Source organism: Hypanus sabinus, chromosome 2 (assembly GCF_030144855.1).
Source record: "Hypanus sabinus isolate sHypSab1 chromosome 2, sHypSab1.hap1, whole genome shotgun sequence".
NCBI lineage: Eukaryota > Metazoa > Chordata > Chondrichthyes > Myliobatiformes > Dasyatidae > Hypanus > Hypanus sabinus.
This window is the reverse complement of record NC_082707.1, coordinates 169,419,410-169,445,594: the sequence shown is the minus strand read 5'-3', so window position 1 is coordinate 169,445,594 and position 26,185 is coordinate 169,419,410. Positions and strand designations below refer to the sequence as shown.

Below are 26,185 nucleotides of genomic sequence, written 5' to 3'. Positions count from 1 at the left end.
GACTAATATATATCTATTCACATACCTCTGGAACCTCTGAGTTTCTACTGGCAGTAAGTGCTTAATGTCAGCACTTCCTGTAAAAATGCCTTCAAGATAGACCCAACGTCTCTGGACATCAATCCAAACATCAAAAAGTGCCATTATACGATTCAGTTTATCTTCCCAACTTAAAGCATCTTCTTCAAAGACCTAAAGAAAAGTTAAGATTACCACAAATGGGACACCATTTAGCCACTTAAAGAGTAAATGGAAGCTATAGTTCGATAATCAGCTAAAAATATACTGGCAAAATCTTTATTGCTTCACTCTCTACATTTTGAACAAAACCTAAATTCTTTTAGCAGATGTATTAAAGCATAAACTAAAATCTCACTGCATCAAAAAAACTACAAATACACACAAAAGATACCTTGTAGTTTGGTAATGCCTAATGCAAGGTGAGCGAAAGCATGAAGGGATAAAAATTAAAATGCAAAATTATAAAAATACAAAAAAAAAATCAAAGTTGGAAACTCAAATTGTATACACAGGAGGATCAAATACAACTTGAAGGATTTAATCTCAAAAGGAAAGTGGGTAAAGCATTATGAAAATAAACTTCTGCAGATACTTGCCTTGTAGTAGGGGGACAGCTTCATGGCAGATACACTATTGATGTGTTCTTTGACCCTGTTAAACAGGTCATCCCAGCCACGGATCAATCTACACTTGTTTTGATAGTTCACCAAGTCCAGTTCATAAGTGTTCCACATTTCTCTAATCTGAAACATTTTTAAAATGATTGAAGTCACCATATTTAAAGTTGCATACTTTAATGCAATCTATATAAATATACAACTTAGCTCATCAATTATTAGCATTAAGATGCTAAGAAATTAGATAAAATAGGTAAAGCAAAATCTTTAGAATTTGGACAATTTATTTTCTGGTGCCATACATTGGCTAGACCTATTAAATTACCAAAAAGCCACAGGAAGTTTGTTTTGTTGAGCACGATAATCAAAGAGCATGCTTTGATTAATTTGACTTTATATTAAATTTAAAATATTGTAACAGCTAGAAATCTGAAGACAAGCAAAGGAATAGTAATAAAGTAACAGAATACTGGTGGTAAAATAATTAAAATCAAGCATATAACCTAGATTTTATCACACCAGGAAACAAGTTTCTAAATACATGCAAAATTTAATTCTACTCCAACCTAATTCTAGTCCAACACGGACTAGGAGGGCCAAGATGGCCTGTTTCTGTGCTGTGATTGTTATATGGTTAAAGCCCAAGGAAAAGCTAAATTTGAAAGTTACCAACCTGTTTCAAAAACTCTTCCAAAGCCATCTCTCCCTGGGCCACAAGTAGAACATCTTTGACAATGGCTTCATTTTTTTGCAAATCCACATCCCATATTTGACCTAGAGTTAATTCAGACACTACCCAATTAACATGGAGTCGTTTCATTAGCTGCTTCCAGTGACGGTCTTTCAAAGCCTCAGATTTTAGCTCAATCACCAACATGTTAACCTACAAGACAAACTTGAAATTAATTTCTTATTTGGTCCTACCTATTAATCAATTTTTCTGATGTATTTGCATTTATAAAACATGCCTTCATGTAGCCCTTTAGAAGTCTCTGCACAAACTCATAAGATGCATACTGACGTAGTCGAGCTGGGAAATTCTTCAGTTGGTTAAGCAATCCATCCAAATTTTGACGAAGCTGTATAATACAATGGTAGAAAAGTTAAGTATGATGCACTGTCATTTATCTGTCGAACACATTATACCAAGCTAAATATCTACTATAAAAATTTTAGGCAGAGAAAAGAAAGATCAGCAAAGGAAAAATTATGTTCAGTCAGAGCTCCTGAAGTTGTATTGTAATATTGTTCCCTAACCATACCAAAATTCCCTTCCAATACCAAACAGGTACCCAGTAAGGGAAATAAAACACATGAAATCTCATTTGTGGGTCAATGGGGCATGGGAAGGAATTAACAGTATAATAGAAATACAGGGTTCCAAATCTGGGGTCCACAGACTTCTCTTCCTTTGTGATATTGGTCGATGGCATAAAAATATTGTGAACTCTTGAAAGGAATGTGTAAAATGCAAGAATTCAATGCTCTGACAGGTAGCATGGATTTGATGTGCCAAATGACCTTTCCCCAGGTTTCAAGAAATAGGGAATTAGTAACTGTATAATTTTAAAAATTACATTTTTGAAAAAGATACACGATTATCACAAAACAGCAGCTTTAGGATATGAAACCAAATTACTGTAAATGAATTAACTTCAATTAGATATTATTCTAGGATGCTTACAGTACTCTACAGGACCAGATTTACAATGATTCTAAATCTAGTATTCAGTTTTAAGTTGACCTAGCAAGTAAAAAGATACCAGTTGAGGCAGAATACCTATGAAAGTCCCAGATTGTTGCATTGGGGCAATTCTGGGTTACATTGGCAGTCTAACGTAGTTTAAAAAGTATTACCTGTATGACTCAGCCAATAAACGGACAGTAAAGACTATGAGTCTGACAATGGAAAGATGGGATAGTATTCCAAGACAGAAGCCTAAAATACACATTTAAGGAACCTTTGCAAAAAGTAAATTCAGTGTCATGTACTAAGCTACAGAATAGATAAACGTCTCAGTGTTTCAGTGTTCGTGTTGCACTACTGTCATCTATCTCAAATCAAACAGCAAGCAGGATTCAATTTTTTACAATCAGTATTTGACAGTTTTAAAAAAAAAGGGTTCTATTGGGTTTCTTCGTTTGTGGTTGCCTGTAAGATGAATTGCCAAGTTGTATATAGTATACATACTTTGATAATAAATGTACTTTGAACTTTGTTAAGGTTTGTTTCATTAAGCAGCTTTTCCAATTTTGTGGACATTTTTCATAATAAAAAATGAACATCAATCAAATGAAAACAAAAGATACTAGAGTTACATACTTTGCGTGGCTGTACTGAAACCCATGGTTGTTCTTTCAATTGGTCTATTTGTTCCCAGACTTTGGAAAGCTCAGACCAGACACCTTTGAGGTCCTGCAGTTCTTCTAATGCAATCTAATAAAAACGAAAATAATTAATAATTTGAATGTTGTAGTTGAGGTTGGTTATCTGCTAAGAAATACAAGACACATTAAAATAATTAGAAATACACTCAGAGCAGAACTAAAACATTTCACATACACAAACTACATTAGTTTTTATTTAGAATTATATTATTAAAGTCGCATTTGATTTTGCAGTGCATCATACTCGCATATTACATACAAAATTTATGTACAAACTGACTGTAGAGGAGATTCTGACAAACAGTATTACCCAACCTAAATCTTTAAGAATACTTTTAACTTAAGCATTGCAACAGTCAACTATCAGTCAATTTTATTAGCCACATTTAGAAAATAAATAATTGAGTTATATCGAAGAGATACAAGCTTTGGCTGCTGTGCCTCCCATAAAGGAGTAAAAGAACTGAAATAGTTTTACCAGTTTGAGCAATCAATTGCTAGGTATGGTATGAAGGCAGCATTAAATTTAGCCTTCAGAGATGTTAAATTACATACCTGCACCCGTTCTTCACTTCCACTGAGCAATCCTGTGTCTGTTAACTCCAAGGCTTCCTTAGCTTTAGCACATTTCTCTCGGTCATCTTTTAGACGACCAAACTTGCCTTCATAGATAGTAAGTGCTTGCAGAGCATCCTCTGGACGAAGGCTCCCCTACAATCCAACAACAATTTCACTTAACAATTCAGTGTTACAGAATAAATTTAAGAGTAATAATATGTAAGCAATATACAACATTTGATTCTCACTCTAGTTTAAAAGGGCTAGATAGAACATTAGGATTTAAAAAAAATTATCAGCTTTGATACTAACTGGCACTCCAAACAAAGAAGCAATTTATACAAGTTTAGAGGCATGCAAAAGAACCAAGCTACAACTGGAATATTAACACAACAAATATTTAGACCAAATGGAAATCCAGAAAGAATGGTTTAAATAAAATAGGCAAATCCTCTGGGCCTGACCAAGTGCATCCTCAGACTTTGTGGGAGACTAGAGAGGAAATTGCAGAAGCCCTTGAAGAGACATTTGCTTTGTTAGCTACTGGTGAAGTTATTAAAGACTGGAAGGTGACTAATGTTGTTCCATTATTTAAAAAGGGTAGCAGGGACAAGCTAGAGAACTACAGGCCAAACAGTCTGACATCAGTAGTGGAATTCAATGTACAATTTTGGTCACCTTGTCATAGGAAACATGGCAAACTGGAAAGAGAGCAGAAAAACATTTGAGGATACTGCCAGGAGTTATATAGAGAGGTTGGCTCAGCAAGGTCTTTATTACTTGGAATACAGGATGACGAGGATTGACCTTATAGAAATGTTTAAAATTATCAGAGTGATAGATAAGGTAACTGGTATTTGTCTTTGCTCCAGGATAAGGGAGACAAAAACAAGCAGGCATAGATACAGGATGATTGGGGAAAAAATTTAAGCAGTCTTGAGGGGCAAGCTTTTCCATGCTGAGGGGGGTATTTAGAAGAGCTGCCAAAGGAAGTGGTTGCAGCAGGTACAATAATATCAATTAATAAGTACTTGGATAGGAACATGGATGGGTGGCTTAGAAGCACGTGGGCCAAACACAGGAAATTGGGTCTAACTAAGTGGGCAACATAATCTGCATAGATTTGCTGGACCAAAGGGCCTGTATCCATGCTGTATTGCTCTATAACAAACTCCTAATGAAAGGCCTGAGATATTCTGATCCATTATCACGGTGCCACTGTAGCATAGTAGTTAGCACGACCCTATTACAGCTCAGGGCGTCAGAGTTTGAAGTTCAATTCTGACTTCTGAAAGGAGTCTATATATCTTCCCTGTGTGAATACAAGTCTTCTCCGAGCCCTCTTGTTTCCTCCCAAAGACATACTGGTTAGTAGGTTAATTGGTCATTGTAAACTGTCCCACGATTAGGTTAGGGTTACATCGGGATTGTTGGGTAGCGCAGCTTGAAGGGCCGAAAGGATCTGCTATATACAGCATCTCAATCAAGCAATTAAATAAATAACTCACAGCTACAGGCTTTGTTTTCTCCCATTCACCCAAAAGATCTGTGGTACGGCTTTCCACAGCACGATCCTCCTGAACAATCTTCATCTGTAGGTTAGCCACTTGCTGTTGAATAGCACTGTCCTTTCTTCGCATTATGTCATTGAAAGCACCCCACTCTCCTTCAATATTATCAATGTAAAGCCAAGATGGAGGAAATTGGAATCGCTGTTTTTCTAGTAAACGCTGGCCATTGCGATAAAGCTAGAAAGAAAACATGGTCAATTTACTTCACAAAAAAATACTTCCACATAAAATGTACTATACCTGCAACACAAGCAACATTCAAAATTTAAGGAGTTTCATGAGATCTTAAGAGTTTTAAAAAAATGTAATCCAATAATCAGAAACAAAGTTGACTTTTTAAATTTTAAAAGTACCAAATCAAAGTGCAAAACATTTGTGGCAGCAAAAGCAAAATTAAAATTCAGCTTTAAATTACAAGCAAATACTACAACTTTGCACCATAACGTAAGCATTTCCAGCTTTATACAAGAGTCATGCAGGCCTTTGGCATGATTCGGTGCCATCAACTGGTATCAGCAATCCCCTGTCAATAAAGTGACATTCTTCATGGCAAATCCTACTCTGCATTTACATGCTACACTTTTTTTTCGTAGCACAAAGGATTGCATCTAGTTGAATTACTGGACTAGCACCACAAACTCTGCACCGCTGACTTGGAGCCACAAGTTCATATCCAATCACAGTAGATGAGGAAATATAAAGGTAGTTAAATAAATCTTGAGTCAAAATATAATATTTGTAATGATAACTTTGAAACAATAGGATTGCTGTGAAAACCTATGTAATGCACTAACATCTTTTAAGGAAGGCAATTTGCCATCCTTGAGCAACCTGGCCTGGTTTAACTCCCTTTTGAAATGGCCTAGCAAGCTTCGAAGTGAGGGCAGCCAGAAGTTAAGGTTGGACAAAAATATGCTAGTCTGGCAAGCAATAGCTACACTCAATGAACAAATGAAAGACACAGTTGGCAATCTTTGCAGTTCCATTTCCAACAGTGTTCCATGTGTCTTGTGAGGGCATGGTTATAACCTTTTTAACACTCATTCAATAGTTTTAGGCTTGGTGAAGGTACAACATTTTCCAAATATTCCAGGAGAGAATTATTCCCTGCACATGTCGTACAGAGCAATGTGCACTACTGTCTCAATTCTGAGCCTCCTTGATACCATTACTATTTAATGACCTTTAGCACAAGGAGTACTTATAACCATTTTCATAACTACTCTTGTCCCTCAACCTGGAAAAGGCAGCATAATCTCTCATCACAATGGAAGAACTTGTCAGGAATGGTTCTCAAAATCTTTACTGCCCTCAATCATTCACCTCCAAAATTCATTTTACCAATATCTATTCACTCTATCCTGTGACAAATCCAACCCCTAACAATCACTCTCTCTTGCCAAGATCATCCAGTCCCACTCAGCAACTTGTTTCACAGAATAAACATAATGCAATACTGAAAAACCTGTGATGGATCAACAAAACCCTGATAAATCAGCTAGATTTAAAAAACAGAATTCATGAAGGATTGAGGAAAACAGGATATTTAAGAAGACTCCATAGGAAAGAGGTAGACAGCCTAAGAAATGAACGTTAGTGACAATTAAACTTCGGACAACCCAGAAGACCAGAATTGCAATGGAACAACAACTTCAAAGATTATGAGACTGAATAAAGATGTAGATTTGGGAAAAGATTGTGCAAATTGTAAGCAAGGATAAGAATTTTAAAATTCAATTGTTGCAGGTCCAAGGGCTACTGTAGATCAGTGAGTACAGGGTGATAGATGAGCAAGACTCATCTCAGTTATGGCATGGATGGGAATTTCAGATAAGCTAAATAAGCTAAAGCTGATGCAGAGTTAAAAACAGAAGAAAATGAGGACAGCACTGCAATAATTTGAAGTATTCAATACAAGCGAGTGGGACAGCAGTCTGGCAATAGCACAGGCAGCTTTGGTGATGAAATTAGCTATGTAGTTAGGTGCCCAGGTGGAATAAAATACCAAAAATTTGAACATTCTGGTTTAGCCACAGGACATTTCCTGGAAAAAGATGACTGTCAGGTTCAGAAGTGGTAAAGACAATCCCATAAGTTCATAATACACCGGCACCATTACTTTCCAGCATTACATCAAATATTTCACCACCTACCTAAAACAAAAGAAAGCAACAGATACTCCAAAGAAAACAATCAAGTGGGAATACAAACAAGTCCCAAAATATGAAGGGACTGGTCTGAGGCAAAAGAAACTTTAACTCTGTACTCACATCTACTTGTTTTTCAAACTGTTTGATCTTGCGTTTCAATGATTGCACATAGGTTATGAAGGTCACAGCATCTGAAGTACTTGCTGTATCCACTGAATGTTGCTCCAATTCTTGACGAGACTGATTTAAAAGTCAATATTGAAGAGATTATTTGTACAATTCAGTATTATTTTCAACTGTTCAAGTACAATGCACATTAAGTAACTTATATTCCATACCTTTGAAATCTGTGAATGGAACTCCTGCATGTTTTGACCAAGCATCTGTCCAAATTTGCTGAGAACCTCTTTATGCCAAGAATCATACTTTAGATTCACTTTTGATTGTACCTTGAATCAAAATTAAAGAGTATCAGAGCACCATTCTTGACATATTGACACGATTAAAGTCAGTAGCAGCGGAACGGATCACACCACTGAGATCTGATTACTTTAACTTAATGAAAAATTAGGCCAGCACAAAGGCAAGTTATAGTTTTACATGGAAGAAATACTAGGCAATCCACTTTGATTCAAAGTAAAGTGGACCATTATTTAACAAAATGCTGTTGTACAGAAGTATCTGGGTATCCTTGAACGTGAAAGAAAATGCATGCAGTTACAGCAATTAAAAAGTCAAGTGAAATGCTGGCCTCTTTTGCTAAGGGGATGGAATACAGAAGTCATGCTACAACTAGCATGTTGGGAGAGATCACATCTAGAGTTTCAATCTATGGTTTTAATCTCCAAAATAAGGGATAAACTTGCATTAAAAGTAGCTCAACTGACATTGTCAAAGTTCATTCACAGAATGAAAAAGTTGCCTTCAGAAGGAACAACTGAACAGGCTGAACTTGTACTCAAGAATTTAGAAAAATGAAAAGCAATGTTATCAACACATAAAAGAAGTAGGCTACTTGTTGTGGGAAGTTACAGAAGGATTTTGCTCTCTCTCTTAACCTTGTCCCTTACTCCATTGGGAAGTTAGATCAAACAAACTAACAGGCATAGTTTTAGAATGAAGGGGCACTCATTTAAGACAAGGGTTGGAAAGGGGGAAGACACAGGTGGAAGGAAAGGGGAACCTGCTGTGAATCTTCAGAATTTTTACTTCATATAGTTGGTGATGAGTCAGTACCCAAAATAAAATCCTTGGGTCATAAGGAGTAATCAGGAAAGTGGATTGAACACCACACTGAGATCAACCTTGGTGTTAAAGGATTGAGGAGCAGAATGGACTACACTGGCTCATGCTTATGATGTTCAAAACTACAGTAAAAAAAAATCTAAATTAAAAACTCTTACCTTTCCATAATCAATAACAACAGGGCCAAATTCCTTTTTGGTCTCTGCATTGTCAAAAGTTCCTCTGGCCTTTCTAATTTGGACAAGCAATGCTTGCCATTTGTTTAAATCATCTTCCAGTCGGTTATAGATGTTTTCAGGTTGCATATCCCACAAACACTGGTACTGAAGCCAGACCTGTCAAGGAAAAAAAAGAACAAATTAATCTTAACCTGTTCAAGTTGTTTCCCCAAAATAAAAACTATCTTCAAAATACTGACCTTGACATATTTTTCAACTTCTCTGACAATTCCCATAACAGCTTCATGAGCTTCCTCCAAAGCAGCTGGTCCATCTGGCATTCTTGTTAATGCATTTCTGTAGAATTTCTCCTCTTCAGACAGTTCATATTGGAAACCAACCTAGTAGTGACAGTGGGATATTAAGCTATATATTTCAAAGAGCATAGTGCTTTTCCCAACCAGCTTCACTATTACCTTCCAGAAAGTTAATATAGGGTAAGCTCAGTTTCCACATTCATTTAGAAACACAAAAACCTACAGCACAATACAGGCCCTTCAGCCCACAAAGCTGTGCTGAACATGTCCTTACCTTAGAACTATCTAGGTTTACCCATAGCTCTCCTTTTTTCCAAGCTCCATGTACCTATCCAGGAGTCTCTTAAAAGACCCTATTGCTTCCGCCTCCAACAGCCCATTCCACGCATTCACAACTCTCTGCATAAATAACTTATCCCTGACATCCCCTCTGTACCTACTTCCAAGCACCTTAAAACTATGCCCTCTTGTGCTAGCCATTTCAGCCCAAAAAGCTCTATCCACACCATTAATGCCTCATTATCTTGAACACCTCTATCAAGTCACCTCTCATCCTCTCGCTCCAAGCAGAAAAGGCCAAGTTAACTCAAACTATTCTCATAAGGCATGCTCCCCAATCCAGACAACATCCTTGTACATCTCTTCTGCATCCTTTCTATGGTTTCCACATCCTTTCTATAGTAAGGCAACCAGAATTGAGTACAGTACTCCAAGTGGGGTCTGACCAGGGTCCTATATAGCTGCAACATTACCTCTCAGCTCCGAAACTCAATCCCATGGTTGATGAAGGCCAATGCACCATATGCCTTCTTAACCACAGAGTCAACCTGCACAGCAGCTTTGAGCATCCTATGGACTCGGACCCCAAGATCCCTCTGATCCTCCAGAATGCCAAGAGTCTTAACCATTAATGTTATATGGTCAGCCCTCCTTATCCGTGGGTTCCACATGCGCGGATTCAACCAACCGCGGATTGGGAAAACCCGGAAGTTCTCTCTCCAGTACTTGTTGTACAAACTTTGTTTTCCTATCACTATTCCCTAAACAATACAGTGTAACAACTATTTACATAGCATTTACATTGTATTAGGTATTATAAGTAATCTAGAGATAATTTAAAGTAAATGGGAGGATGTGCATAGGTTACCGCGGATCGGGAATTGGGGAAAAAACCCAGAAGTTCTCTAAGTTGGAACAGGTATATCTAGTATTATTTAGTGTCAGTTCGTCAAATGTTTGTCTTAGTATATATTTTACCTTTCTATACAGATAAAGTACTTAAGAAATGTATGTATTTCAATAATTAAACTACTGTGTTGCTTAGTAATAATAGTAGCTTTCATCAGGGCAGGACCTTCACATGCTCCATTATCCAATGACCAATGGTGTTTCACCTCTTTCCGACCGCTTTATTATTTCCACTTTATTTTCAATCTTGATCACTTTCGGGAACAGAAACACTGTGGGCAGTGCGTCCCGAGCTCTGCTGGGTCCTTAAGTCCATCACACTGAGACAGGTTAAATAAGCTCCAGAGCTCCACCGGGTCCTGAAGTCCATCGACTTGAACATCCGTATTTTTTGGTATCTGCGGGGGGTCCCGGAACCAATCCACCACGGATAAAGAGGGCCAACTGTATTCTGCCATCATATTTGACCTACCAAAATGAACCACCTCACACTTATCTGGTTTGAACTCTATCTGCCATTTCTCAGCTCAGTTTTGCATTCTTAGGGGTCCCAGAACAGATCCCTGAGGCACATCACTGGTCACCAACCTCCATGAAGAATATGACCCATCTACAAACCATTCTTTGCCTTCTGTGGGCAAGCCAGTTCTGGATCACAAAGCAATGTCCCCTTGGACCCCACGCCTCCTTACTTTCTCAATAAGCCTTGCATGGGATACCTTATCAAATACCTTGCTGAAATCCATATACACTACATCTTGGCTCTACCTTTACTGTGTTTTAGTCACATCCTCAACAAATTCAGTCAGGCTCGTAAGGCACTACCTGCCTTTGACAAAGCCATGTTAACTATTCCTAATCATAGTATGCCTCTATGTTCATAACTCCTGCCTCTCAGGATTTTCACCATCAACTTACTAACCACTGAAGAAAGACTCAATGGCCTATAATTTCCTGGGCTATCTCAACTCACTTTCTTAAATAACAGAACAACATCCGCAACCCTCTAATCCTCCAGAACCTCTCCCATCCTTGTTGATGATGCAAAGATCGCCAGGGGCTCAACAATTTCCTCCCTTGCTTTCCACAGTAGCCTGGGGTACATCCCGTCTAGTCCCAGTGACTTATCCAACTTGATGCTTTCCAAAATCTCCAGCACATCCTCTTCCTTAATTATCTACATGCTCAAGCTTTACAGTCTGCTGCAAGTCATCCCTACAATTGCTAAGTTCCTTTTCTGTAGTGAACACTGAAGCAAAGTATTCATTAAGTACCTTTGCTATCTCCTCCAGTTCCATAAATACTTTTCCACTGTCACACTTGATTGGTCCTATCCTCTCACGTCTTATCCTTTTGCTCTTCACATACATGTAGAAAGCCTTGGGGTTTTCCTTGATCCTGTCCTCCAAGGCCTTTTTATGGCCCCTTCTGGCTCCCCTAATTTCATTCTTAAGCTCCTTTCTGCTAGCCTTATAATCTTCGAGATCTCTATCATTACCTAGTTTTTTGAACCTTTTGTAAGCTCTTCTTTTCTTCTTGACTAGATTTACAACCACTACAGCATGTTTCCCGTACCCTACCATCCTTTCCCTGTCTCACTGGAATGTACCTATGCAGAACCCCACACAAATATCCCCTGAACATTTGCCACATTTCTTCCGCACATTTCCCTGAGAACATCTGTTTCCAATTTTATGCTTCCAAGTTCCTGCCTGATAGCCTCATATTTCCCCTTACTCCAATTAAATGCTTCCAATGCTATGGTAAAGGAGATAGAAATGGGATCACTATCTCCAAAATGCTCTCCCACTGACAGACCTGACACCTGACCAGGTTCATATCCCAATACCAGATCAAGTACAGCCTCTCCTCTTGTAGGCTTATCTACATCTTATGTCAAGAAACCTTCCTGAACACACCTAACAAACTCTACCCCATCTAAACCCCTCACTCTAGGGAGATGTCAATCAATATCTGGGAAATTAAAATCTCCCACAACAACCCTGTTGTTATTACACCTTTGCAGAATCTGTCTCCCTATCTGTTGCTTAATATCCCTGTTACTATCGGATGGTCTATAAAAAACACCCAATAGATTTATTGACCTCTTCCTATTCTTAATTTCCACCCACAGAGACTCCGTAGACAACCCCTCCATGACTTCCTCCTTTTCTGCAGCCATGACACTATCCCTGATCAACAGTGCCATTCCCCCACCTCTTTTGCCTCCCTCCCTGTCCTTTCCGAAACATCTAAAGCCTGGCATTTGAAGTAGCCATTCAAGTCTCTGTAATGGCCACAATATTATAGCATTTAAATAAACTTTAATATTTAAAGACCATAAGAAAAAAGAATGGAATAGCCGTTTGGCCTATTCTGCCATTCAATAATATCTCAAATGATTTAACTTTTCATTTCCATTCACATATAATGAATCTTTGGAGCCAAAGTTGTGAAAACTTCACAACCCTTTAAGAAATTCTTCATTTCAGCATTAAAAGAATACCTCCTCATGAGTACACATTCAAGTCCTAAACATCCTTTCAGCTTTTACTGCATCCAGCTCCCACCCCAATGTTTCAACAATATCACTTCTTATCCTATTAAAATCTAAGTACAGACCCAACCTGACAATATGCACTCCTCCCTGGACAACCATACCTTTAATCCTCCGTATTACCCCTCACTATTATTACTATTAAGATCCTTTTTTTTAAAAAAACAGTTGTTTCAGACCCAAAATTTTTCATTCTCAAGCTGACTGCTAACATCTATCAAGGGATCAAACCAGTTGTGCTGCACGTTACTAGATTAAAATAACCTTTCTCTGGTTGACTCCATACTTTCCTTTCCAGCATGTCCTCTAGCCAAATACCCCTGAATACCATGCTCCCAGCTTTCATCACCTTAAAACCAAGTCTCCATAACAGTTACTGTAATTATACAATCTAATTAAAATATAACTCCTTTTAAGTTCTGGTTCTGTAGGAAAAATATATGAGCTTTTTAATAATTTTTGTCCTATGATGTGAGACTAATTCCTAAAATACTTCAATACTTACGTGAAAATGGCCTGTTGCCTATAAAACTCTGCACTTTTATACACAAAGAGAACATTATGTCATTAAATTTTGACAAAACATACTCCTCAATCATTTTGTAATTTGGCAACAACATAAATCATATAAATAAGGAATCTAATATCTGGTTAGTTCCTTACATAAAGAACCAAACCATTGAGATTGGAAACACACTATTGCTATTATTGTCCTTCCTTACCTGGTATCGCTGGCTCTGTATCCTTGGAAGTGTTAGGATAATCATCTTCCAGCTAAACAGCTCTTGGTAGAGTTTGTATCGGCAATCTTCAATTGGTGGATGTAAATAAATTACTTGATTTGTAATATGAAGTTCATGGACTATGTTCTACAGGCAGGAGAAAAATATTTTTAGATGCACAGAAAAAAAATAACATTCTTAGTCAGTAATCACATATCCTATTCCATTATAATACATTGGCACAATTTGATGGCAAGCAGTTAACAATTCCATCAAATAGTGGGTTCCGTATCTAAATGTACAGATCATTTGTGTATAAAATGTCAATTGTGTCCTTTACATCCAGATTAGATAATGTTTGAATTGGAAAGTCATCCTGAACGCAACATAAAGACTGTTCAGATCATTCTTCCAATCAACTGATGGGAGTGGCTAATTCCATATAAAACAATGACTCAACCATAGAATCTACTAGTCTTTGAGATGTACTCTGGAGAGGATTCTGACTAGATGCATCACCGTCTAGTATGGACTTTTCAACAGACAGAATCCAAAAAAGCTGTAGAGGGTTGAAAACTTAGCCAGCTCCATTATAGGCCCTAGCCACTTCAAAAGCGATGCCTCAAGGTGGCAGCATCCATCATTATGGATCCTCGATAGCCAGGATATGTCTTCTCATTACTATCAGGGGCAGGGACAGGAACTGGAAGTCACACACTCAACATTTTAGGAACAGTTCCTTCTCCTCCACCACCAGATTTCTGAATAGTCCATGAACAATACCCCACTAATTTGTCCTCTCCTTGCGCTGTTTATATATTGTTATTGCAGAAGCTTCTTTTGCATGATTTTTAATCTATTCTATATATATATATACACACACACACACACACACACACACACAACAATTTATTTGTTTTTCTTCTGTATTACGTATTGCATTGAACTGCTGCTGCTAAGGCAACAAATTTCATGACACATGCTGGTGATGATAAACCTGATTCTGATTCTAAATTTGTCACTCTGTTGGCACTTGAGCTGAGACTTAAGAGACTACTGGTTGAAAACCTTAGTTGCTTAACTCAAGAATAATTAGAAATATCCACTAAGTGCTAGCTTTGATCTACATTAAACTTTACATGAATTTATGCACCTGTATGAATGCCCACATCTTTTGAAAACTACTTGCTAATCTGTTGTCATACATACATTTCTTTCCCCCTTTCTGACAAAAGACCATAAGACACACACAATGCAGAATATTAACCACTATATGACAGAAATTCCAGTAATAAGCAATTCTTATAATATCCAGACTTGTTCCTAATACATTCTATATCTCTTTTCTTTGGTAACTATTACCAAACTATTTCTTTGGTAAAAATTAATCCTGTTGAGAATTTAATCTACATGTCATAGGAATCAACACTATTTTAAATCTCATAAATGAGCTTAAATTCAATGCATTACCTATAAGATAGAAAAGTCTTACCCTGATCTTTGGCTCGCCTCCTGGTTTATGGCTTGTTTGTGGAGCATCAGTATCCATATCAACATCAGCCTTGTCATCAGCATTTCCAAACAAAACCATAGTCCATGCTTTCAAACCAGCCTGCAATCGAACTCCCAAGATCCTTTCAATCTACAAGAACAAGCAAACTAGTAAATTCTCAATCAAAACCAAAATTCTAGCAGCACCTTGTTATTCTGGCAATTCCTACCTCAATATCCAGTTTATTGACCCAGATGGGTAAATTGGAATATGAATGGAGGTTCAAATCATCAACTGCTTTCTGAATACGGTTCAAGATTTCAGAAAATACTTTGTGATCATAGGCGCAAGTTTCTAATGAACGAACTTCAAGGTCTATCTTCTCTTCAATAATCAAGAGATCATCCACCTGAAAGATTTGTGACAAACATTACATGAAAATACTAAGACCGCAAGATTTGATGTACTTAATATTCACAACTAACTAGATCACCTCCTTTTAATTAGTACCTCACTCAGTGGGTATTGAGATGGCGGCAGAGTTCTACATCGAAGCATTATTCTCACGTAGATGGAGCTTGGTGATTCAAGTGGATGAGCAGTTTAGGACTGCAGATATCTTCTGCATTCACCCACTGTTGAAACTCTAGGCATGCATTACCTTGCTGGAGTCTCCTCCATTTTAAGATCTCTTTTTTTAAGATTATTACAATCATACATCATAGAAGTAACCTAAATAGTCCATGCTAATTAAGATTGCTATCTAAGCCAGTCTCATTTGTCTGCTTTTGGCCTATATCACTCCAATCCTTTCCAATCCATGTATACGGAGTCCATATCCATCTCTGACCTATATCCATCAATCTTTCACGTCCATATCCAATGCCCTCTAGTTCTTGATTTCCCAACCACAAGAAAAAGATCATGTACATTCACCCTATCTATGCCCTTCATAATTTTATGCACCTCTGTAAGATGATCTCTTTTTCAATGAAAACAAATCCCAACCTGCTCAACCTAATCACTGTGCCCAATCAGCAACTCAATTAGTCATGAAAAACAGAGGAACGATAAATAAAATGAACTAACCTTTTCCTGGAAGCTGAAAACACTCTCTGCCAAGCGCTGCACATAAGGATCCAGTTTATAGGATTCCCACACTAATGCAATTCCTTCAGCTATCAAACCTTGAACTTCTCTTTTCAGTCCAGCAACCAATAGTGATATTGAAATTCTCTCTTCTACCTTCTCGCATGTTCTTTCATAGGTACGAACACTTTCAATGAGTGAAATTGCAAATGGATAGAGCTGGTTTGCTTGGTGAGCTTTGTTTACAATTGCAAGTGGAACACGGAACCCAAGCCACTTAAGATTGCGCACTTCTTTGGAGAGCGTAATAATCTCAGGCAGGAAATTTACTTTCAACTTTAGAACATTCCCACTGCGACCACGAGTGCGAGTGTTTTCTATAGTGAAGATACGACCAGACACACCGAGGTTACGCTGTTGGACCTTTCTTGCCCAGTCATCAAAAATCTCTTGTGTGTTGAGCTTCATACGAAAACTATCACCATCTTGTTTTAGTTTCTGCCCTTCCACATGATTCTCCCAACCTTTCCCAAGAACATCTTCTACACGTTTCATGTAGGCAGTGAGCTGTCTATCAATCTGCTTTGCCCAGATAATAGACCCAGAAACAGGAGGCAAGTCACGGACATGACTCATCTTACAAGCTTGGCTTTGGGGGTACTGCACTTTGAATTTGTCATGCAAGGCTTCAATATCATCCTTCACACGCTGGATTAGTTGTGTTTGATATTCACGAATAGCACCTCGAATGTGAGGACGAACAAAGAGGGCGTTAAATCGGGAAAATATTCTGAACATTTCATTGGCATTTTTCGCAGTGCCAAGCTGATCTCGGAGTCGAGCTGTAATGCGTGTTTCAACTCTGTCAATTCGCTCATCATAGCGCTTGAGGGCTGCTTCCCAAGCTTCAGTTCCTTCTTTGGAAACATCCAGTCCATCAACCTCCTTGACATTTTCATAAGCAAGATTTACTTCTTCAATAGCATTTGCATCAGCTGCATCAAATAAAACTTCTGCTACCTTCATGTCCTGTGGTTCAGGCCCTTCCCCTTGGGATTGTTGTGCAACTGCAGTCACCTATACAATTTGAAAGAGGAAAAAAGAACCAATTGTAATTATGGACTTATGAAATGATAAGTATGAAAATTAAATACAGTTTGTATCAAAAAATGCTGAAAGAATTTGCTACCCACCGAAAGGGATTTTTAAACTTTAAACAGCATTCAAATTGATAGACAAATATGATTCAAAAGTCAACTAGGCCAGACATTTCATCTGTCGTTATTAACACAGTCTGCTAGTTTAATTGGCTCATTACATGGGTGGAAACCTAAAATAAATCTAGATTTCAAAACTAGTGACACCGAGAAGCAAAGGGAAGAGTTAAACACACATAAAAATACTGGAGGAACTTAGGAGGTCAGGCAGCATTTATGAAAAAGAACATGGAGTCAATGTTTCGGGCCAAGGGAAGAATTATTCTGATCTAGCTTCACTTTTCAGGTTAGTAGAACTGAACAAGAAAACTGGTTGCCAAATTCTAAATTCTAGTTGCAATGTTTCTCTAATGGTAAAATTCTGTCCGGCCTCCCCCCTCCCCCCCCAGCACTTTCAGTCCTCCTCTCAAATTTACTTAGATTTCCACAGACAAAATAACATAATGGCTATACCCTGCAGAGAGTTAAACTAATAAATTCAGACTAGCCAACATAAATAAATACATAAAAAGTTATTTATAGATTATCTTAAAACTTGGATGAATAGGCTGGATCACCCAAAACACCCATGCATCATTGTGGCTGCAACTTACAATGGTCAGAAATGCTGCTGAACTCCCAACTGAGTTCAGCAAGTCAACGCTGCAGAGGAGTTTGGTGAGCTTATTACGCTGGTTTGTGCATTTGAGAGTGTTCACATGATCATTCCTTGCCTGTATTATTGACAGTAAGCTATGAATGACATCTACAGAGAATTGACTAAACATCATAATAATATTCAGGAGGGACTTTCTATATTCTACTTGGCACTGTAGCTACCCATGATATCTTTAGTAGTGATGTATGACTGCTTTTTCCTGGAATGGATTGGGATTCACAGCTCCTCTCTCTAAATTCTGAACTTAAGCTGCAGTCTTAACTCTAGTGCACTCCCTGACCATCCCCCACACATTTCAGGACTGTATATTGTCTATAATTAAATTTGTCAAATTGATTACATACTCAATGGTTTTTGATTGAATCTATTTAATTTTTTTTTACAAAAACAAAGTTTCAATGGTAAGTGCAGAACATCATTGACTGTACAATTCCTTTTGCCCAGACCTCTCTAAATTTCTTTTAGTATTTTTGAGATTTTTAAAATTTCAGTTTAGTATTTAAAACAATTTCTAAAATCCATATCCTTGGAGGTAGCTTCCTGTATTACTCAGCACCATACATCCAAGTACGTCAAAGAACCTTGGCAGATCTTTGATCATTGATAGGGGGCGCTGCTCACCAAAACAAAAGCCAAGAGGTTGAGCCTTTAGCAGTATGAAGAGAGATCACTGAGATTAGTCTTTTTAACAACTGGATACTCAGAAGATGAATGGTTCATTGATCAATGACATATATCACCCATCCGCCAACATTCTGACCCTTAACTACAGGAAGCACTGCCAGTTACAGCACCTTTAAACAGATCAGATGATAGGGTTATGAAGTCTCAACATTTCCAGTTATTCACTTCTGGTAAACTCTCATCAATTTTCTTACAATTGTGGGATGATAACCCAGATTTTAAACACCAAATAAACTGCAGCCACCAGTATAACACTTTGTTAATAAATTACCTGGGGTCGAAGAACCCTGACAATAACTGCCCGCAGTTGTTCATGCTGTCGTCTGAACTTTCTCATTTGGTCAAGACGAGCCTGCAGTCTGCGATGAGCAGGATTGATACGCCATACCATCTTAAGATTCTCTTCACGTTTTCGTTTTACTATATCTCTAAGCAAAACCTGAAGTTTCTCATACTCATCATCCCAAGTCTGGAATACTTCAAAGCATGCCACCATCACCTGAAAAACAAAATGCTCTGAATAAACTCAAGACTCGGTTTCCAAACTCTAGCTGAGATTGCATGCACAAGTTTTAAAAACTTCAACGTGTATGAAACAAATAAAAAAATCAAAACCTCAATTCCAAGCTACCTTCTCAAATTCTTCATAAGCAACGTGCATCAGTTTTCGCGTTCCCAAGACTTTAAGCAACTGGGAACTCAGATCTCTTGAAATTGCTTCCACTAATCTCAATGCTCGTTGAATTGGATATTTTGTGTTTCTGATTTTTCGTAGGTGTGTGAAGATTGCAACAAGAGCTTGTCTGATTTTATCCAGTTCAGTTGCAGACAACAAATCATTCAATGGAAAATCCTTCATCAGGGGATTATAGTCATTTACAGTTTCCAATGCTTGCTTAAGTCCTATTATTTTAGAAAAAAAATTAATACATTAAAAGTCAGATTCAATAAAATGATACATTAGTACTTCATTCAGTGGTCATCAAGATGAATTCCAGCGAATGAGCAAATGCTATGGAGATGCATTACTGACAGTATTGCTGTGCTGGGAACATGGCGTAAACCCTGGCTTCACCACTGTTTCATTTACATGTTGGGAATCTAGTCAAGTTCAATCCACTACTGGATTGCTTCAGCAACAATGAAATGGTTAAGGTGATCTCAGAGCCATGTGACTTTGTTATTAAGTGAACCACTGAGGCAATGTTCTTGTGGGATTGATGTTATAACAAGTGGTGCATCCAGCATCAAGGTGCAAGGCTCCGTATCATGACAGTCAGCCTTGATCATAGAGTGTCGCTCATCAACTTCGGTTGGGATGAATTGGAAACTGCCACCTCTCCTTTGACTGTGGCAGCAAATTACAAATCTGTGCAGAAGCAATTAAATTTCTACTTAAATGCATTTTTATTATATCAAGGACATTTAATGATTAAAAGCAACCTGAAACACTTGTTTCTGTTGTTTTCTAAAAATTGCTATGGTCAGGTAGAGAATTGTATGGAGACAATGTGAAAGTTATGAAAATATTCAACAAATAATGATTTACTACTAATAAAGGCAGGGAAGATATTATACAAAGATTCCTGGTGATTGTACTGTCATCCAAAAGGTGCTTTTTAAATATTGTTCATACATACCAGTATCAGTGTCAAAGCTCACAGTGGCATGAAAACGTTTGCCATGTTTGAGTATTTCCAAAGTAAGAAGCACCTCTCCACTTTCCCGTTTTTCTTGAATGCGATACAGGGCTCTTTCTAGATTCAACCAGAAGCTGATTTCTTGTAGAGCAGTTCCTGAGGCAGGATCACGGTCAAGCTTAGTTACCTACAAATAAAATTTTGACAGAATAATAGGAGAATGGGTGTAAATATAAACTTGCAACAATTTAACAAAATCATGTTTATCTTTTCCTACAATAAACTGACTAGTATTAACATAAAATGCATAAAAATCAGGTCATAAATAAAGTAGATAGTTAGTATTTTTCCTAAAGGACAGTCTAAAACTAGAAAGGATAATTTTAAGATGAGAAGGAAATATTTGAAGGACTATTGAGGGACAACATTTCCCCTCATAGAGTGGTGAGAATATGGAACAAGGTGGCAGAAGTACTTTAGATGAGTAAAATTACAACGTTAAAAAAAACAAATACATGGACAGAAAAGATCTAGAGCAGGGGCTCCCATAGACCCCTTGCTTAATGGTATTGGTCCATGGCATAAAAATAATTGGGAATCCCTTATTTAGAGAGATATGCACTACATGCAGGCAAACAGAACTAGATCAAGTCACATTGACTGGCATGAATGAATTGGGCCAAAAAGCCTATGTGATTGACTATTTAATAGGACAACTGAGAGGTAAACTGATTTAATGAGTATAAGGGCTTACAAGCCCCAAAGTATTACATGCATTGGTTTTGAATGGGGGGGGGAAGCAGAGAACTACCATCTATCTGCCACATTTAGGTTCCGTTCTCAGGGTCAACTGTGTAGTCTGCTGCCCAGCCTTAAAACTGTAACATTACTATTACTGTAACTGTAACAATATTGCAAACTACTTAATTATAGTTCTGAGTGAATTGGAAATTCATAACTTCAATTGCAATAAATTATTTGCACTTGTATTTTTGTTAGTGAATTCTTTATTTGCTTTAAGGATAAATCTTTAACTAGCTGTACCTTCGGGTAAAAAGAAAGTCAAATGTGCATAGAAATGAGTAATAATGTTGTGCTGAGTCTCCTGTTTAATTTCTTTTTACCTGAAGATATAGCTAATTAAAGAATTATCCTTTGAAGATCAACTCTATAAACAAAAGTAGAAATTGAGTGAATACTGCCGATCTACTTTTTAACTAATACTACCCATGCTACAGCGCACATTGGAATATAATGGCTCAGTCATGATTATGAGTTTGAATTTTAACCCCCCTCCAAGTTTACACTGTAAACAGCAAACTTTTTGAAAGCATTCATTAAAAATGTCATAAACATTAGCAACAAACAAGGAAATAAATTTTCCCACATAAGTATCTGACTACGATTGACCCCTTCCTCCCAACTTTTCCAACATCTGATACAAATTATCATCTATGGCAGATGCCATTAAACTATTGAATAAAACACAATGTAGGTTAGCACATGAACCTTACATGCAACATACATTTTTACTATATACATTGACCAGAATACCAATTGAAAATGGTTGGATGCCTTGCATTCCTTGCTCCCATCAACAACCCTCTCTTCTCCCCCACATTTCAAGCCCAGGATCCTCAACAGTTCTGTTTGAATTAATAAATTCTGAATCAGAATCAAGGCCAAAAACATCTTTCAAAATTTCCAACCAGGACAGCCAGATTCATGGCATGGGTCAGAGTCAGAATTTGGTGGAACAAATCATTACACAAGGACTAACTCTAGAAGATCTGAAAAAGTCTTGTGGTTGTCAAAGCAAAATTATATCTGCAGAGGAAGAGGCAGAGCTGAATGATGGCACGAAACAGCAACTCCTTTGCTTACATCTTTAGAAACAGCTTTACTTCTACCTTTGATATCTTTCTCTTTTTCCCTTTTCAAGGTACTTTTGAAGACCCTGAGCTGGAGTTACACTCCGAGTTTGGTTCTTTGTGGGAATGGGACCCGTTCTCAGGGGCTCACAACCAGCCACTTTTTGATATGCTAAGGATGTGGCCTGGAAGGCTAGTGTGCCTTCAGGGTGCCGGATTTTTGTGGCTCTGGAGGCGGGCTGATTCAAGACTGGTGCCACCACCGGCAACTGATGGGTTGTGAGAAAACAAAAAAGATCGGAAGCAGCAGCCTTGCTGTTGGCTGTGTGCCCAGAGGCACAAAGCTCGGTAAAAGCGACACAGCAGACTTTTAACAGCATAAATCAGCGAGTCGTTTTGTTATGTCTCCCCTCTCGCTATGAAGTGGGGACACCTCTTTTTCTCCTTATTAGGGAGAGGGAGAGTGCCTGTGGTATGTTAAATACTGGGTGAACAAGTACTGCAGTCTGTTTCTTTACTGATACTTTGCTGCACGCTTGAGTGTTGGTGGGGTGGGGGCACCAATGCTTTTTTGTTGATGGTGGGGGCGTTGCCTTGCTGCTGCCTGACCGTGGGTGGGGGGAAGGTGGGTCCTTTGGGGTTCTAACATTTAACTGTCATTCATTCTTTGGGGCACTCCTCTGTTTTCATATATGCTTGTGAAGAAAAAGAATTTCAGGATGTATACATTTCTCTGAATTAAATGTCCCTGTTGAAACCTATCTAATTCACTCAATCTGTATTTCAGGTAAGTATTTGTTTATACACCTTTGAAACCTTTTCTCTATTAAAACATACTGTGATAACTAACTGCATGCTTTATCAAAGAACATAAAATACAAATTGTTAGTGGGAGAAATAATAAACAGGTTCAAAGGAAAAGAAAATTGAGACAAATGAAAAGGAAATAAAATTAAAGATTCCTGAATTATAACATAAAACACAAAGGTAGTCTTGATTTGCAAAACTCTGAACATGAGTAACGCCCTTACCTTCTGAATCTCTCTAATCCAACGGTTCACACCAGACTGTAACTGGTTGAGGAAGGTTGGATCCTCTACTTTGTCACCAAAGTCAGTGACTTTTGGTTTCTCTCCACGTTCATAGCACTGTTTGGCTAAATTAGTTATGACTGGATGGATTGGGAGACTGATCTCTGGGATCTCAATGTTCTGTTGCAAATGTAGGAGACCCATTTCCAGCTCAGCAATCTTTTTCTCAACAGACGGTGCCATTTTATCACCATCCCTAATAAAACAGAGGGGGAAAAAATCAGCAACACTTCCCCCTTCCCCCCCACCCACGCACAAGCAGCAGCAAGGCAACGCCCCCACAATTTTGTTTATATATACATCTATAGCCTTCATTTTGAGACTTTACTGTTTTGTTTATCTACTGAGGATGCCACAAAATTTTACTTAAGAATCAAGGCTATGAACACCAAAATCATAACTAACTGGCCTCTGCTGATTCATGGCTTCATATCGCTGATTTATGACGTAAAAACCAACTACTGATTTAGAACAATAGTAATTGGAGCTCTACATCTCAGAAGAGTATGGCATGAGTACAGGCCCTTTGGCCCATGATGTTTTCGCCAACCGTAATGCCAAATTCAACTCAATCTATCTGCTTACAAATAGTTCATATCCCTGTATATTACTGTATCTTTCTAAGATCCTCTTAAAAATACACCACCACTATGTGCTTCCACCACCCCACCAGTGGCAGGCTCTAGGCATTTGTCACCCTCTGTGTGGGAAAAATACATACCTATACACCTCCTTCAAATTTTCCCCACTCATCTTAAAGCTATGCCCTCTAGAATTTGACGCTTCTGCCCTGGGAAAAATACTCTATCTACCTCACCTATGCCCCCACTTCATTTTAAAACCATCAGGTCTCCCCTCAGCTTTCAACACTCCAGAGAAAACTACTGAAGTTTGTTCAACTTCTTTGTATAGCTAATATTCTCTATTCCAGATGAAACTCTTTGCATCCTTCTTACGAAGGGATGATCAGAACTGCATGCAGCACTCCATCTGCAGCCTGAACTAAGTATATTAGCAGCAACACCATTTCCCAATTCTTACACTCAATAACCGAACCGACGAAAGCAAGCATTCCATATGCACCTTTACCACCCTATATACTTGTGTTGTCATTTTCAGGGAGCTAGATAATTGCACCTCTGTATCTCTATTCAACTACACTCTTTAGGGCTCTGCCATACACTTCTGAGTGACTAAACATGTCCTACCCTAATTTAACATCTCAAAATGCGTCACTTGTCCATGTTAAATTTTGTCTGCCATTGATTTGCTCACTTTCCCAGTCAATCAATCTTGTTGTAACCTTAGATAATCTTTTTCACTCTCTAATAAACAGCCAATTTTGATGTCATCTGTAAATCTATTAGTCATACCAACTCTATGCTTACCCAAATCATTAATATATGACAAACAGCAGGGGATCTAGCACCAAATCCAGCATCACATCAGTTAAAGTTCTTTCTCCTCTTTTCGGGTGTGGTCAAACCCCTTCTCAAAAGTTCAACTGCAGTTTTTAAAGTAAATTTTAGCTTGTCAACAATGATTTGCACTCTTCCTGGACATTCCCCATCCTTTTCAATTTCCCTGAAACTTGTAAGCTTGTTTCCTCACTCTCCTAGTTCTGATGAAATGTCAGCTATCTTTTTTTCCTCCTCACTGAAGCTGCTGCTTGAACTACTGAATGCATTCAACATTTATTTTCCTCCTGACTTCCAGCACCAACACTTTGTATTCCAAAAACATACTTTGTTTTCCTAACTCAACTGGTCCTCAGCCAATATGCAAAGCCTTTACAAGTGGCAGTTGCTCTACGCTGAAAATTAACCAGCAAGTTATCAAATCACTGAAATTTAAAAAAAACAATTTATAGGTACATTTGTTAATCTTCACAAAAGTATAAATGAAATAACACTTTACCTGTCAGCTTTACCAGATTCTCTAATATATGATTTGAAAAATGGAGCCACTGCATTGCTGATAATTGAATGTAATGTTTCGTATGGAGAATCTTCACTTAGTGTTATAACACGCAGTTGAGATGAAATTGGTTTATCTGCATCTATAACTGGAGTGCGTTTAATGAAAGCCAAACTAGAAAGAAAAACATTTGGGAAATGAATTTTAAATACCTAGATTACACAGAAACACCCATATCCATGGTTAACAGAAATAAACACTTGGTTGTTTTCTCAAAACAAATGAAATCACATTGCAAGAATCAGTATGTATTGATCTCAAAGCACTATGTAATGAAATAGTTTTTCTTTATAAAAGCACTGGAGATACCACCAAGCTTTACAATTCAGAGCAGTAAATTGTCTTCAGTCAAATGCTAGAATTTAGTAAATTTGACACGACTGAATGATTAGATTACAGGTGGCTCCCGTTTTTCAAACATTCGCTTTATGACAGCTCGCTGTTACGAAAGACCTACATTAGCACCTGTTTTCGCTAACCTAAGAGAATTGTCACTTTTACGAAAAAAAGATGGCCGCTTTATACGTGTGTTTACCCCAAGAAAGACTACCATGACCGTGAAGCCTTGTGCGGGCAGTTGTGTGCGCATGCGTGTATATGCGTACTCATGTACGTACGTATACGAGAACGTGCGTAGGTGTGTACGTGCCGTTTTTTCCCCCTCCAAATCGATTTTGGCTTGCTGTCTTCTCGATCTGATGTGAAACTACACCATAATACAATATTTCTACTTTATATAGGCTGTATATCATATCATTCCTGCTTTTACTATATGTTAGTGTTATTTTAGGTTTTATATGTTATTTGGTTTGATTTGGTAGGCTATTTTTTGGGTCCGGGAATGCTCAAAAAAATTTTCCCATATAAATTAATAGTAATTGCTTCTTAGCTTTATGAAATTTCAGCTTACGAATGGTTTCATAGGAACACTCTATCTTCGGTTAGCAGGGGAAACCTGCACTTTAATACATTAA

The 26,185-nt window shown here is 37.9% G+C and overlaps 1 protein-coding gene across 2 annotated transcripts in view; it reads right to left on the bottom strand.

Annotated features, from left to right (window-relative positions):
- dync1h1 (dynein, cytoplasmic 1, heavy chain 1) overlaps nucleotides 1-26,185 on the bottom strand; it is a 103,727-nt gene that overhangs the window by 74,538 nt on the left and 3,004 nt on the right. For both annotated transcript variants that reach the window (XM_059959259.1, XM_059959254.1), the window contains exons 3-22: nucleotides 25,152-25,325; nucleotides 23,175-23,430; nucleotides 20,273-20,459; nucleotides 19,264-19,535; nucleotides 18,904-19,131; nucleotides 16,074-17,150; nucleotides 15,214-15,393; nucleotides 14,985-15,134; nucleotides 13,493-13,639; nucleotides 8,969-9,109; nucleotides 8,709-8,885; nucleotides 7,644-7,754; nucleotides 7,426-7,545; nucleotides 5,093-5,332; nucleotides 3,582-3,737; nucleotides 2,962-3,075; nucleotides 1,607-1,717; nucleotides 1,312-1,521; nucleotides 618-764; nucleotides 26-192 (exon numbers count right to left, since the gene is read on the bottom strand). In XM_059959259.1, the coding sequence (XP_059815242.1) occupies nucleotides 26-192; nucleotides 618-764; nucleotides 1,312-1,521; nucleotides 1,607-1,717; nucleotides 2,962-3,075; nucleotides 3,582-3,737; nucleotides 5,093-5,332; nucleotides 7,426-7,545; nucleotides 7,644-7,754; nucleotides 8,709-8,885; nucleotides 8,969-9,109; nucleotides 13,493-13,639; nucleotides 14,985-15,134; nucleotides 15,214-15,393; nucleotides 16,074-17,150; nucleotides 18,904-19,131; nucleotides 19,264-19,535; nucleotides 20,273-20,459; nucleotides 23,175-23,430; nucleotides 25,152-25,325 (4,365 nt within the window). The remainder of the gene's footprint in view (nucleotides 1-25; nucleotides 193-617; nucleotides 765-1,311; nucleotides 1,522-1,606; nucleotides 1,718-2,961; nucleotides 3,076-3,581; nucleotides 3,738-5,092; nucleotides 5,333-7,425; nucleotides 7,546-7,643; nucleotides 7,755-8,708; nucleotides 8,886-8,968; nucleotides 9,110-13,492; nucleotides 13,640-14,984; nucleotides 15,135-15,213; nucleotides 15,394-16,073; nucleotides 17,151-18,903; nucleotides 19,132-19,263; nucleotides 19,536-20,272; nucleotides 20,460-23,174; nucleotides 23,431-25,151; nucleotides 25,326-26,185) is intronic.